Consider the following 15829-nt stretch of genomic DNA (forward strand, 5'->3'; position numbering starts at 1 on the left):
AAAGACCGTGCAGTTCGAGAGCCTAAATACTCTGACCTCACTCTTTTCATGTCCTTGGATGTCCTGTTGGTGCCTTTCATGCACTGAACCTATTTGGAAGCCAGAATCCAGGGACCCATTACTGCAGCCCATAGAAGTCAACCCTCCAGAACTGAGAGTACAGAGGGATGGAGAGTGGATCCGGAGAGGCAAGTGGAAGACATCCAGTATACTGCCCCAGGGCCTTTGCACTTGCTGTTCCCTTCAGCTAGAAACTTTCCCCAAATCCTCTTATCTTACTTCCTTGAATAGCACCTTATCAACATGCCTTTCTTGGCTATCCTATGTAAAACTGTTACCCTGACTCACAGTCTCTATCCCTCTACTCGACTTGAGTTTTATTTGTAGAACTTAGGAACTTCAAACAAACCATATGTTTTACTTATTCATGTTGTGGTTGATCTATATCCCTCAACTAGGATGTAGGCCCAGCAGAGCAGGGAGGTTTGTCTGCTTTGATCAATGCTTCATCCATAGCAAACTGGTGCACCGTGGATGCTAAATGAATATTTGTTAAATAAATTAATAGAAACCTGTCAATGCCCCAAATAGGAAAATACGCCAGGTTTGAAATGGCAGAGGCCTGGTGAGATTCTAGGTCTTATCGGCAGGGGATCAGGTCTAAGATGCTCAGATGAATGGATCCCCCAGCTCCTTTCTTCAGCACCCACTGGGTCAGTGTTAGTTATTTTGCTGCCGGAAGACAGGTGACCAGGCACAGTCCTGCTTTAAGAAGCTCATCTCAGTCTGGCCCAGCTCAGGCATCCTACCTTATGCCACCTTCACTCCTGTCCAGGGCCAGCGTCTAGGCTAGGCCTCACTGCTGACCGCATGGCCGTGGTCACCAGAAGTCCCCAAACTCTTTCCATGTCAAAGCCTCCTGGTTCCTCTCAATAGGCCACAGCTCCTCTCTCCACAATCTGGCCCCACCACAACAATCAGCAGAGGGCGGGTACTGTAGCCACTCTCCGCAGAGACTAGGACCGGAGAGACGCGTGTTTCCATGGGTGGGGAAGGGCTGTGAAGAGGCAGAGCCTGGGACACTGCCCAGCGAAGGGGTGGGTGGCCCAGAGGTTCTGGGCTGACCTAGATGGAGGGCAGTGGAGGTGAAGGCAGATCTTTTTTCTTTTTCTCTTCTTCCTTTAAGAGCATCAAATACAATTCATTTAGACCCACATTAGGTTTCAGAATTTGACTCATTCTGCTCAGGTTGGCAGTTGCCTTTATTGTTGGGGAAACGTTTGCCAAGCCAGGGAATTGTGAAAACAGTCTTGCAGGGAAATGTGTGACCTGCCGAAGGGCATGTTCTGCGTGTTCCAGGGAAGGCTCTGTTTCCAAGTGAGCGATGCCCTTTTAGACATAAGCACAGAGGTTTGTTGATCGTGAGCGTTCTCGTCCTCTCGTCAGGGCAGGGCCTCTGAGGACACCGCTTTGTCAGCCAAGTGCCCCTGGACTTGCTCCCACAGCCTCTGCCAAGGAGGTGGTCTCATTCAGACCTGTCGGCGCACAGCCTGGCTGTCCCACCAGCCAGTGATGAGCCACTCAACCAACGTAAGAATTCTTTCCCAAATACACCACCACTTGCAGACACCCAATAGCCATACCCCCCACCTTGATATTTCCTCCTTCCCAACACACTCCCCCCACCCGGTTTTCTCCAGGTATCCTCCATCTTCCTTTCCAGAGCTATGTGTCTTTGGGGGAGGTTGACCCCAGTCCTTCAGCCTCAGGGAGTGGGTACCAGCTAGTCAGAACCAGTCACTGTGGTCCCGTTGCCTTGCTGGTGATTGGATTAAACATGGATCTGTGGCATGATTCTGGCCAATTACATGTAGAAGAAGTGGGGTGGCATAGCTTTTAGGAAAGGTTTCCTCACTCTTAAATGGCAAGCGATGCACTCTTGTCCCTCTGGCCCTTGTCATATCTGGATGTGATGGCTGGAACTGCAGCAGCCATCTTGTGACCATAAGGGAGCCAGCTTGGGGGAAAGGCTTATATTCTAAGAATAGTAAAGCGGAAATTTGCAAAGAACAAGTTTATTATTCAGGATCTCCACAAGAAACAGGATCCACTCAAACTAGGTCATTGAGGAGAATTTAATAAGGGGACAATTTACAAAGATGTGGGCAGGATGTAGAAAAACCAACACAGGATAATGTGGTACCATAGACCTTGGGTACCACATCCATAGACTAGCAACAGAGAGGAGCCCTCACTATCTTGGGCCTGAAGGGGCAAGAATGTGCAGTTTCAGAACCCAGAGAGGGACTGTAAGGAGAGGAGAGCTGCCTGGCAGGAGCTGTGGCCTGCCATGGTGATTTGGCAGGGAGGGTCTGGAGAAAAAATACCCCCAACCTCACCCTCCTCCTGCCCTCCCATCTCATGCCAATGCCTCCCATTGACTGAAGCCAACAAGAAGCCAGATGACGGGGGAGCCCATTGACACGGTCTGCAGAGGGCAGCCTCTCGGTGCACAGAGCAGGCCAGAGAAGTGGGGGGAGTGGATCTGGAGGACAAAGGATTTTCAGCACAACCTGGGACTGCAATTCTCTCATTCATCTGTTTGCCTGCTTGTTGTCAAGTTCCTCCATAAAGGCAGGGCCTGTTTTACTCACTGCTGTAAGCTTCCTCCTAGAACAGTGGCTGGCAGCATGGCATATGCTCAAAGAATATGGTTGAACACCACTCTGCGACAGGCACTGTACTAAAAGTCGAGCGAACAGGAATAGTTTGCCTTGCATTGTTCATAATCTAGAGAAGGAGAAAGAAACCAAAGCAATATGGCACCGGGGGGTTAGTGCCACGTGAGAGCTATGCCCGGAGGAGGGGGATCTGAGCCAGAGGAGGGGGTCAGGATGCCCTGGAGGAGGCAGGCCTGGAGCTGAGCTTTGGAGGACTTGCTTTATTGGAGAGATGAGAAGGCAGGTCACGAATGCGGCATGGTACTGCACTGTAAGCAAGCATCTCTAACCTGGAAGCAATGTGTTTCCTTGAGGGTGTTTGTTGGATGGGGAAGAAGTGGTTGGGAGGACGCTAGGATGTTCCAGGCAGAGGGAACAGCATGTGTGAATGCCAGAGGCAGAAAACTAGAAGAATTATAAGAGGTTCCCTCTGACTCGTGCGAAAGCTGCATGGGAGCAAGGGAGCAGTGGGAAACCCAGCGAGAGAAGTGGGTGGGAACTGGCTTACATGCTGAGCTAAGGCGTTTGAACTTTCTTTTGAATGTCTTAAGAAATTACTAAGGGATTTTACGTAGGGATATGAGATGGATTTTATGTAGGGATATGACATGCTCCCATTAGTAATTTCAGAAAGTTCACTTGGGTGGGAGTAGGGAGCACGCCTTGGGGGATGAGGTGGGAAGGTTGCCCAGAACTGTGCTGTCCAGTACAGAAGCCACAGGCCACATTCAGCTACGTTAATTTAAAGTTAAATAGAAGTAAAAACTTAGTATCTCGGTTGCACTAGCCACATTTCAAGTGCTCAATAGCCACGTGTGGCAAGTGGCTACCCTATCAGATAGCACAGATCTAGAACACTTCCATCGTCACAGAAAGTTCCACTGGACAACATTGGCTTAGAGGCAGTGAGACCAGGTAGGAGGCTCCTGCAAAAGTCCAGCTGGGAAGTGGTGCTGGGAGCCTTCTCCGGGGCAGTGCCACAGCGATGGAGAGAAGGGGTCAGGCTCAAGAGGTATTCAGGTGGTAGAATCTTGAGAATTTGGTGCGATGTAAACGAGAGGAAGAGTCTTCAAGGATTCCCAGGTTCCTGGTTGGAGGGAGGACCCAGAGGGAAGGTGTTTGGGCAGGGAGGTGACAAGATCCATTTGGGCATGGTGAGGATGCAGTGGCAAGAGGCCTCTGGGTGGACACGTGCGCAGGTGATTGGATGGCCAGGACTGAAGCGCCAGGTCCATATGTAGTGGATTGTGAGACCCTCAGCTTCAATTATTCACCTGTGCTTCCCACAGCACCTGCGTCCACAAGGGTCTTTCCTCTCTGCCAGGTCTGGGCACAGAGATGGATGGGACTCGGCCCCTGCCCTCAAGGGACCCGCAGTCTCTGTTTGGGTTTGAGTTAGGCGATAGGCCAGCCAATGGTGAGGGGTGAATGGTGAAGGGTACAGAGGAGGACTCACCCCACACGGAGCAGTGAAGGGGCCACCAATTACTGAGTTCTGACCACTGGCCAGGCTGATGCATGTGCACTGGATAAATTTGTTGAGTGATCCAGGGATGCCCTTCACCCCTCCCCTGGCCTTAACCTTAGCCACGCCCTGTCTCTCCCTGGGCTCCTCTCCTTTGGGAGTGAATTCCGACTGTGCCTTCTCTCACAATAGCCTCCTGACTCGCCCTCTCCCCTGCCCCATGCCCACTGAGCTGGTTTTTCCCTACATGCTGGCTCTGGGAAATTACTTGCCATCTCTAGGACTCCATTTCATTGAGTGTAAAATGACGCTAATAATACTACCTACTATTAGCACAGCAATAGTCGCTATGAAGCTAAAACAGACATAACCGATGTTAAACACGCAGCCCAGAGCCTGGGGCACAGTAGGTGCTCAATAAATTTTAACTGGCTGGATTATTACCTGCAATTTCCAGAAGACCAATGCAGGAAATGCCCGAAGCAGAGTCTTCACAAAGGTCTTGTGTAGGTTAGCAGTTTTACTTGTGAACATTAATTGACTCAACAAATCTTTTTCTGAATACATGTTGCATGCCAGTCCCTGTGCGAAAGACTAGAGACATGAAGAAAAGCAGAGGCTACCTTGACCTTCAAGGAGCTCACAGTCCAAATGGGAGACAGCATGACGGGTGCTGTCGAGGAGGGCAGTGCGGGGCCTGTGGGAACTTGGAGGAGGGGCTCAGGTCCAGCCACTGTGGTGACAGCTGAGCAGGGTATAAAATGATGAGCAGGACTTGGCCAGAGATCACAGGGTGGGGCATGGGTTTCAAGCAAAGGGATCAATATATGGAGGAAGACAGTGGAGGCGGGGGGCAAGGGGAACATGGTGGCAAACAGGGCTGGGGACGTGAGCAAGAGCTGCTGCTGAAGCCTTGGGCGCTAAGCGAAGGAGTTTGGTTTTTACCCTGAAATCTATGGGGAACATGAGGGATTTTAAAAAGAGAAGTAGTCAAACACGTTCCAGAATGGATGAAATGAAAAAGATTGAATATAACCTAGTGGTGGAGAGAACGGGAAGCAACCGGAACCCTCATACACAGGTGGTGGGAGTAGAATTGGTTCAACTACCTTGGAGTATTGTTGGGTAGAATCTACTAGTGCTGATCCTATGCCTAGCCTGTGACCTGGCATCTCCACCCACAGGTCTACACACAGCAGAAACGCATACAAAAACACGTGCAAGAAGGCTCACGACAGCAGGGCTCATCATAGCCCAATACGGAAGGCAACCCAATTGTCAATCTACAGTTGATGGGTAAATAAATTGTTGTGTATTTGTATTATATTGGAACACCACACAGCAGTGAGAATGGACTGCAGCTACACCCGACATTGTCGATGAATCTCATAAAAGAGAGCAAGTGACAGAAGTCAGACACGAAAGAGCACTCACTGCCCACTGAATCATACCCTTAAAAATGGTCAGAATGGCAAATTTTACATTTTATATTTTTCCACAATAAAAAAGCGAAAAAAACTCATAGAAGAATACAACACAGAGCGCACTTTAATGTAAATATAGACTTTAATAATAATGCATCAACATTCATTCACCCATTGTAACAACTGTATTACGCCAATGAAAGATGTTAATAATAGGGGAAATCGTGATGCGGGGAGGGGGAATATGGGAGCTCTCTGTACTTTCCACTAAATGTTTGTATAAACCTAAAACTGCTGTAAGAAATAAAATCTACTAATTAAAAAAAATTCCATACCAAAAAAAGTACACTTGGCATGATTTCATTTACATAAAGAATAAAAACTAACATACTAGTTTCTATTATGCATTAGAAGTTGCGGTCATGGACACCCTGGGGAGGGAGCACCAGGGGGTTTCTAGGGTGCTGGTCACATTCAGTCTCTTATCTGATGGCTGATTACATGGCTTTGTTAAGTCTGTGAAAATTCATCAAGTTGTACACAGTATCTGCACTTTCTGTATGTATCTTATAATTTAATAAAAAGCTTTAAGAAAATATTTTTTAAAAAAAGATAGTCTCAGAGAAGCCCGGTGGCGTAGCGCTTAAGTGCGTGCACTCCGCTGCTGGCCACCCTGGTTCGGATCCCAGGTGCGCACTGACGCACCGCTTGTCAGGCCATGCTGAGGAGGCGTCCCACATAAAGTGGAGGAAGATGGGCACGGATGTTAGCTCAGGGCTAGTCTTCCTCAGCAAAAAGAGGAGGATTGGCATGGATGTTAGCTCAGGGCTGATCTTCCTCACACACAAAAAAAGATAGTCTCTCATGTAGAAGTCTAAATAATTTCTGTGCATACTCCAACCTCAGGGAAGAGGAGCAGAACTCCCCGCTCATTCGGTGGGGGCTGTGCGTAGCGACTTCCTTCCAAAGAGCACAGCGTGAAAAGGGGGGAAAGGAGTAATGTTACAGCAGAGAAACCTGATCAACACCCCTTCAGCCAGCTGATCAACGCCAACATCAGCCGTCCCGAGTGGGGTTGGTAATATGTACCCCTGCTATCATGCGATGAAAGTGGCGCTTTACTTCCGTGGTCTTTCTGCAATTAACCATAACCCCGGCCTTCCCAGGACAGAAACATCAGACAGATTCCGATAGTGGGACAGACTGCAAAATGCCTGGCCAGTACTCCTGAAAACTGCCGCGGTCATCCAAATCAAAGATAATCTGAGAAACGTCACCGCCAAGGGAAACCTGGAGAGACCTGATGACTAGATGTTAAGTGGCGTCCTCCTTGATGGGATCCTGGAACAGAAAAGGACATTAGGTAAAAACGAAGGAAATCTGCATAAAGCACGACTTTAGTTAATTAAAGAAAGAGAGAGTGTAAGAAAGAAAGATGAAAAGAGCGAGAGATGGTTCATTTTCTGTAAAACTTAGCCTCACCTCAAATCTTGCCCCTTTTCCTGAGTGAGCTGAACCCAGCGGAGGTACAGTCGGAAAACGGCTTTCCTTTCCTCTCATCCGCGGTCTTCAAACATGCTCTGTCGCTGCCGGGGTCCCCGCTGTTTCCCCTTGACGTTTCACAGGTAGCTCCCTCAGCTTTCTTATTTTCAGAAATTAAAAGGCCCAGTCCAGTCTAAATCAAAATTTGCTTCTCACATCCAATTTAAAGTTTGTCCCCATCCGCCTCTCAGACCCGACCCCCTGGGAAGGGGAGAGACAGGCTGTTTCTGCTCTCCTCTCTTCCCCTCCCCGCTCCTCCTGCTGCTCCCCCAGGGTGGGGAAGGAGGATGCTGGTAGAAGAGCCAATCTCTTTTTCTTTGGCTGGAGCTGTTTATCTTCTCTCTTGGCTGCGGACACCCTGGTGTGCAGTAGACGTTCCACTGCAGCTGGTCACTGAGTGCCTTTGAGTCCCAACAGTGTCCTCCACTTCACACAGATCCCCACGTAGCTGATGGACTCTCTGGCTGACCTTTTGCCCGCCCCCAGCTCATTCCCGCAGGTTACGCCCTGTAGCCTGTCCCTGCTGGGCTCCCCTCCCCTCTGCAGTGAGGTCCCCTGCATGCAGCGCAAGTCCAGCTCCCTTCAGCATGTCCACGGCCCTCCAGAGACTCTCGTCCTGGTGAGGCACCCCACTCTGGCCCTGCAGGCTGCCCTCTGCTGCCCCCGCCATCACTGGCTGCTCCGCTGGGTCTGTGTCCACGTATTTCCCCCAGACCCAGGGATACATGTGAAGCAGGTGTACAGCACAGTGGTCCAGAGCACAACCTCCTAAAGGTTCAAGTCCCAGCTCTAACACATGCTATGTGACCTAGAACAAATTACACAACTCCTTTGTGCCTTTGTTACCCTACTGTAAGAGGAGAAGAGTGTTAATTTCTATCCCATAGGATTACTGAGAATGCTTTTTGTTAATACGTATAAAGCTCTTAGAACAACGCCAGGCCCACAAGTATGGAGTTCTATGCAGTGTGTGATAAACACACAAATGCCACAGCCTCCCTCCCCATGCTCCGCCCCATCTGGACACCTGCCCGGGGAGGGACACACCATTCTCCCCTCCTTGCAGGTATCCCTCTCCCAAAGTTCTGATCTCCTGGGACTCCCTTCACTTGGCTTTGTGAGATGGGGGTTCCTCCCTCCTTCCCCAGGGGGAGGAGAGAACCACTATGGGACTCCTTACCAGGAATCAGCCCTTTGTGTTAAAGCTCCCTTTCCTGCAATGAACGCCCACATACCTTCAGGTAGGTTCAGGGAGGGCTGATCTTTATCATATCTCCTCTCTCCTCTCTACGCAGATAGACGTACACTTGTAAACAGAACCATTTAAAAGTAAGTTGCAGGGCCGGACCCGTGGCTTAGTGGTTAAGTGCGCGCGCTCTGCTGCTGGCGGCCCGGGTTCAGATCCCACACGCGCACCGACGCACCGCTTCTGCAGCCATGCTGAGGCCATGTCCCACATACAGCAACTAGAAGGATGTGCAGCTATGACATACAACTATCTACTGGGGCTTTGGGGGAAAAAATAAAAAATAAATAAATAAATAAAATTATAAAAATAAATAAATAAATAAAAGTAAGTTGCAGAAAACATGACCCTTCATCCTAAACGCTACAGCATTAAGCTCCTAAGAACATTAATCTTCTAAGAATATTTCCTAAAATATTCTCCCACAAGACCGTGATACTATGTTCACACCTAAGAAAACTGACATCAATTCCATGACATCGTCTAACCTCCAGTCCTTGTTCATGTGTCTTCAATTGTTCAAAAAATGTCTTTTGTAGCTTTAAAAAATTTTTTTTTAGATCCAGAATCCAATCAAGATTCACGTGTTGCATTTGGTTGTTGTGTCTCTTTAGTCTCTTTGCTCTAGAAAACCAATTTGTCTTTTTTTGTTTTATGACATTGACCATTTTGAAGAGTCCAAGCCAGTTGTCATGAGGAACAGCCCACAGCATGGATTATCTTCATTCACTTTTACCATCTCTTACCAGCAGGAAGGAGGGGAAAGGCGACTTCTCTAGAATGCAGAATTCTCATTACCTTTTGTTTTCAGATTCAAGACTTGGGCTGAAATTCAGAGGTGGCCAGGACATGGCTGTTCCTTATCTGGCTTCACAAGTTGTTGGAGAGGTACTACCCAGCTCCCTTCTGGAGAGAAGTGGGGGCCTCCTCCCCCTGATCGGCCGGGGCTCAGTGCCCAGGCAGGGTCCTTCCTCACTGGTGCAGTGGCAAAGAAGGCTGGACCAGCCCACAGGCCTTTCACTCCAAGCATCCTGCCCTGCTCTTGAGAGGAATAAGCCCCTCTGACCCTGGACCCTGAAAGGAGGAGATTTCTCCCCAGAGACACAGCACCCATCCCCAAAAGCTGCCCCTGGGCTGTGGGCAGTAGGAGGAGCTGAGGGATCATGGCCCAAGGCCAAAGACTGATCCTTTCATCTTTATCCAGTGACTTTGATATCAAGTGACCGGGACAGCCAGGCCAATCTGATAGGGCTGGTGTTTATAAAAGGCCCCCTCACCTGGGGGAAGCTCTGTACCGGTCCCCACAACCCTGCTGCTCTCAGGCACTTGCCTCTACAGGTACCTTTCCTGGGCCCAATTCCCAGTCCCTGGGATTCCCACCACATATTCTGGGAACTAGGGGAGATGGAGGATGGCGGGACCCTGGGTTAGATGTTGGAGGCCTGAGTTCTAGTCCTCGTTGCCCAGCTCCACACCTCAGTTTCTCCATTTTTAAACGAGCTGCTTGGACTGGGCCATCTCTAAGGACCCTTAGTGGGATCGGATTGGAGAGATGGGGACGGGTCCCCACCTGGCATGAGGCCCTGGCTGCAGCCCAACCTCAGCCTCCAAGACTCTGAGGGGAGGGGAACTCATCCTCAGGGGCGGTGCCCTCCTTGCTCTTGATAAAGAATGTCATGGGGGAGGGGCATCCGGAGCCATTTGCCTCGGCCCTGGGGCCTTGGCCCCTCAATATTGCTGAGAGGGAGCAGCCTCCTGTTCCCCGGACATGAGGAGGTTATCAGCAGGAAGCCAGCACTGGCAGGGACACTTTGGCACAATGCCCAGCATACACTTTGTGCTGGGGGCTGGCAGGGGTGCTTCCCCGCTTTGAAGTGATCACTTGCCTCTACTCCAGCCTCTGAATTGGAAACTGAGGTGATGGGCAGAAGGGAGGGCCAGGGCTGGGAGTTTATACACTCAAGTTGGGAATCTCGAGGCTCCTTTCCAGCCCTTAGATTCTGTGCTGAGCTAAGGGTGAGCTCCTGGAGCACAGGACCGGTGGTGGATGTATCTAGGTCTTTCTGGCATCCAGCTGCAAGCCAAGGACAAAACACGTGCCAGGGTTGACTGACTGAGTGAGTAAATGAATGAACGAATGGCTCCATCTCGACCCTCAGCCTTGCTCCTCCTTCCTCTTTCCCTGTAGTTGGTACAGATGGCACTGTCCCAGCTCGGTCCCTTCTCGGCCACAGAGCTTCTCCTGGCCTCCGCCATCTTCTGCCTGGTATTCTGGGTGGTCAGGGCCTGGCAGCCTCGGATCCCCAAAGGCCTGAGGAGTCCACCAGGGCCCTGGGGCTGGCCCCTGCTCGGGCACGTGCTGACCCTGGGGAAGAACCCACACCTGGTGCTGTCGCGGCTGAGCCAGCGTTATGGGGACGTGATGCAGATCCGCATTGGCAGCACACCTGTGCTGGTGCTCAGTGGCCTGGACACCATCAGGCAGGCCCTGGTGCGGCAGGGCGATGATTTCAAGGGCCGGCCTGACCTCTACAGCTCCACTCTGGTCTTTGATGGCCAGAGCATGACCTTCAACCCAGACTCTGGACCAGTGTGGGCTGCCCGCCGGCGCCTGGCCCAGAATGCCCTCAACGCTTTCTCCACCGCCTCAGACCCAGCTTCCCCGTCCTCCTGCTACCTGGAGGAGCACGTGAGCAAGGAGGCCGAGGCCCTCCTCACTAGGTTGCAGGCGCTGATGGCAGGGGCCGGGTGTTTCGACCCCTACATCCAGGTGGTGGAGTCCGTGGCCAACGTCATTGGTGCCATGTGCTTCGGGCGGCACTTCCCCCAGAGCAGTGAGGAAATGCTCAGCCTCGTGAAGAACAGCCACGAGTTCGTGGAGACTGCCTCATCCGGGAACCCCGTGGACTTCTTCCCCATCCTCCGATACCTACCGAACCCCACCCTGCAGAGGTTCAAGACCTTCAACCAGAGGTTCCTGCGGTTCCTGCAGAAAACAGTCCAGGAGCACTATCAGGACTTTGACAAGGTGAGCCCAGGGTGCAGGTGGTGAGGGGGTACCCTGCAGAGCCTGGGTGTGGTCCAGCTTACCCAGCTCCTAGGTACCCACACAGCTACTGTGCTGCCAAGGCCTAGGAAGGCTCTGGGCACCTCGGACCAGCTGTGTGACTTGCAGCCAATCTCTCTCCCTCTCTGGCCTCGGATTTCTCCTATCTATGGCCTTCCTCTCAGGGCTGCTCAAAGCCACAGAGAGGTAAGGCCGGGAATGGGTCCCTGGCAGAGCCCTGCAATGTGGGGGCTGTATTATGAGTGAGAAGGCTTTTGTTCTGCAGGAACCCGAACCCCGATGGAGACTAATCCCCAACTCAGCTGTCACTTTGCTTCCCTGTACTCACACCAACCTCTTCCTTTGAAATTGGACCCCTGGGGTTATTGGGAGAAAGGGTCACTGGGCATTAAATGACACTTTAAGCCCTACCCAGGGTTGCTACCAGCTCCTGCTACAAGCCCAACCTACTGCCTGGAGGCCACAGGGGGGGAGTGCCAGATGGGATGGGGCAAGGTCCAGCCTTTGGCCCTGGAAGTGCTGGGGTGCCCCTAAGCTTGTGCCCCCTCAGAACAGCGTCCAGGACATCACAGGCGCCCTGTTCAAGCACAGAGAGAACAGCTCCAGAGCCGGCGGTGGCATCATCCCCCAGGAGAGGATTGTCAACCTTATCAACGACATCTTTGGGGCCGGTAGGAGACAGACCCCTGCCCTTCCAACCATCGGTGACTGCTGCTCACCCACAGACTGGCCCAGCCCCGAGTCCATCAGATAACTTGCCAACTGTATGGCCAGATGGTGCAGGGCACAGAGACATGGCACAGGTTCAGGGCTTGAGCCCAGGCTATGCCGCCCACTCCCAGTGGAAACCAACCAATCCCTCTCCTCCTCCGGGCCTCAGTTTCCTCATCTGAACAGTAAAGTGTTCTCTGGCCTGGAAGTCTAGGCCCCTGTAATTCCAGCAGCTAAATATGAAACCAGAGACTCAAGTTTGTGTTGAGCAGACCTGGCCTCTGCCCTCAGAAAATTCACTGGGGGTAAGGAGGAGGCAGACAAAGACAATGCTTGGTACATTCATGGTGGGTGCTTGGTAAATGCTGGTTTCTTAGTCCTGTCTCCTTCCTTCCTCACCTTGCCCCATGCTGCCCAGGGTTTGACACAATCACGACGGCCATCTCCTGGAGCCTTATGTACCTTGTGACAAATCCTAAGATACAGAAGAAGATCCAGGAGGAGCTGGGTATGCAGTGTCCCCCAACCTCTGGTGGAGAGAAACCTTGGGGCCCCAGGACATTTGTTCAATCTACATATAGCATTATGCGCCTACTATGTGCAAGCCCTGGGCATACAATGGTGCAGACACTTGCCTAGAAGATGCTGGGGGCAGGGGGGATGGTTAGTGGGTCTCAGACATGTAAACAGACATAGTACCACACAGGTGACACCTAGTATAATAGGAGACACAGATACCATGGAGCAGCGAGGGCTGCCCCTAAGCCCTGTCTGTCCTCTGTGGCCTGCAGACACAGTGGTTGGCAGGGCACGGCGACCCCGACTCTCTGACAGACCCCAGCTGCCCTACATGGAGGCCTTCATCCTGGAGACCTTCCGACACTCCTCCTTCCTCCCCTTCACCATCCCCCACAGGTGAGGCCTACCTACTGTGCCCTCCCACCTCTGAAGTCCTCGCCATGTCACCTCCTCCCAGCTCCTCAGCCCTGACCCTGGCTCAGACCTCAGCAGCTCCTTCCTGGCCATAACACCAACTTCCTCACAGACCCTCGGCCTCTTGTCTGCCCCCATCCAGTCCAACCATGATGAAGCTCCCCAGCTCTCAGGAGAAAATCCCACTCCTGACCTCAGCTCCCAGTTCTTCCCTACAAGAACTTTCAACCCAGCCAGGCTGGCCTCCCTGTCCCTCACAAGCACGATCCAAGAGCCTCCAATTTTGCTTGTGCTGGACCTTCTGCTTGGAATGCCTGCTGCTCTCTTCTCTGGCTACCAGAATCCTATCCTTGCCCAAATCCTATGCCTGACACAAATTTCCCCTCCCCTAGAAGCCTTTCTTGACTCAGCCAGCTGGCACAGCTTCATTCTCTGGTATCTTATAGGACTTACAGCCATTTGTCCTTGATTATGTCCTGGGAGTTTAACCATGTCAAGAGAGTCCGTGAATACTTACTTCTGCCCATATGCTGGTCTAGTTATTCCCAGAGTAAGGGCCTAACTCCTCAGCCAGGCTGGGAACTTCCCAGGACTGGCCCAGACTGCCTGCTTCTTGGCTCCAGAGAATGGCCAAGTGCACAGCTGGGCACAAACAGAAGTTTAATCAACACTTGGTGAAGTTGAAGAACAGGAGCCGAGGAAGGGGCAGGGTAATTTCACCTCTTCCCTGCTCCTGACATTCCCTCCCAGTGTAGGGTATGGAGACCACAGTGGGCAGGCTATTGGGGTGGGGTGGAGGCAAGAGCAAGAATCTCTCAGAGACACACCCCAGTTTTCCAGCCCCTGAGCCTGACAGAGCCCTCTTCCCTCCTCAGCACAGTTAGGGACACGACACTGAATGGCTTCTACATCCCCAAGGAACGCTGTGTCTTCATAAACCAGTGGCAAGTCAACCATGATGAGTGAGTACACACCCCCCACTGAAAACTGTGTGAAGTTCCACCATCAGGAAGGCTGTACAAATAGTCTTGTGCCCCTAGGAACTGGTTATATAATAAAGGAATGGTGCCTCCATTGCTATATAGCCTGCTCCAGGTGATAAAATTTAGGTCCATGTTTCTCAAACTTTAGTGCACATAAGAATTGACCAGGAAGTTGGTAATAGATTATGGCGCCCCATCCTCTAAGATCCCACGTTGGTAGGTAAGGTGGAGTACCTCAGCTGATTCTGATGCGAATGGCCTAGGGACCTCTCTTTGGAAATCCCACTTTAGCCTATAGGTAGGGGGATCATATAATTTATCATCCAGACTGGGACACTTCTGAGTGTGAGAAGGGATGCTATCGATAAATACTCTGATACAATAAGCATAAACTAGGATAGACTGTTGATTCCCTTTGTATATTGAGTAGGATAAAGAGAAACAGGATTTCTTTCTTTTAATTTCTTTTAGTTAAAGCATTATTTCTCTAAATTAACTAATGAATATTAAAAAGCAGTATTTTCACGGCTGATCATTTTAGAGAGCTTATAAAAGAAATAAGCATCAGAGTACAATTTGGTCCCTTTCCCCATGCTCCTTTCATTGCTCTCCATCTATTCTAATGCTTGTGTTATCAAGAGAATTCTGTTCAGAAGTTTCCCCCAAGCCTTTCCTCCCAGGGCCTCCCCAGCGCAGAGAGCCCATCTCCTGTTTCTCTTGCAGGCGGCTGTGGGGGGATCCGTTTGAGTTCCGGCCAGAGCGACTCCTCACTGCCAACGGCACTGCCATCAACAGGACCTTGAGTGAGAAGGTGATGCTCTTTGGTATGGGCAAGCGCCGGTGCATAGGGGAGGTCTTGGCCAAGTGGGAGGTCTTCCTCTTCCTGGCCATCCTGCTGCAACAGCTGGAGTTCAGCGTGCCACCAGGCATGAAAGTGGACCTAACCCCCATCTACGGGCTGACGATGAAGCACGCCCGCTGCGAACACGTCCAGGCACGGCTACGTTTTCCTATCAAGTGAAGAAGGCACCAGCGTGCCAAGGCAGAGGGAAGGGTGGGGGCCGCCCATGGGGCCTCAGCCCTTGTTTCTTTCTTTCTTTCTTTTTTAAATAACAGTTCTATTGAGACATAATTCACATACCATATAATTTACCTCCTTAAAGTGTACAATCCAACGCTTTTAGTATATTCACAGAATTGTTCTGCTACCACACCACAATCAATTTTGGAACATTCTCATCACCTTCTCATGGGTTAAAAGAAACCTCATACCCATTAGCAGTCATTCCCCATTTCTCCCTAACACATCTCCTCTGCCCCACCAGCCCTGGGCAACTACTAATTTGCTTTCTGTATCTATAGGTTTGCCTACTCTGCACATTTCATATAAATGCAATTATACACTAAGTGGTCTTTTGTGACTGGCTTTTTCACTTAGCATAATGTTTTCAAGGTTCATTTATGTTGTAGCATGTGTCAGTAAACCCTGATTTCTTGAGTCCTGAGAATAAGTCCAGGTCTGTTTCCTCAGTCATCAATGGTACATCTTTCACTGTTCTCTTCTCTCCTTTCCTGTATGATCCAAGTCTTTGAACACTTGAAGAGAACAGGGAGGAAGGGACCCAGCCTTTTGGGCCAAACCCAGATGGGTGAATAGGGATCCCTCTGCCCCATCCTCAAAAGGTAGAACATCTGACTTCTCACAAAGCCATGATTTGTTCATCCACAGCTCAGGGAG

At 50.9% G+C, this 15829-nt stretch overlaps 1 protein-coding gene across 1 annotated transcript; it reads left to right on the plus strand.

Moving 5' to 3' along the window:
• The first annotated feature begins 10579 nt into the window (after positions 1-10579).
• CYP1A2 (cytochrome P450 family 1 subfamily A member 2) lies at positions 10580-15112 on the plus strand. Its single transcript, XM_004421815.3, has 6 exons — positions 10580-11425; positions 12015-12135; positions 12594-12683; positions 12967-13090; positions 13984-14070; positions 14815-15112. Exons 1-6 carry the CDS (start codon positions 10595-10597, stop codon positions 15110-15112), a joined length of 1551 nt encoding a protein of 516 aa, XP_004421872.1. The 5' UTR covers positions 10580-10594.
• The last annotated feature ends 717 nt before the right edge of the window (positions 15113-15829 follow it).

The sequence above is a fragment of the Ceratotherium simum genome, chromosome 3 (assembly GCF_057802395.1).
Source record: "Ceratotherium simum simum isolate JZ-2026a chromosome 3, ASM5780239v1, whole genome shotgun sequence".
In the NCBI taxonomy this organism is placed as follows: domain Eukaryota; kingdom Metazoa; phylum Chordata; class Mammalia; order Perissodactyla; family Rhinocerotidae; genus Ceratotherium; species Ceratotherium simum.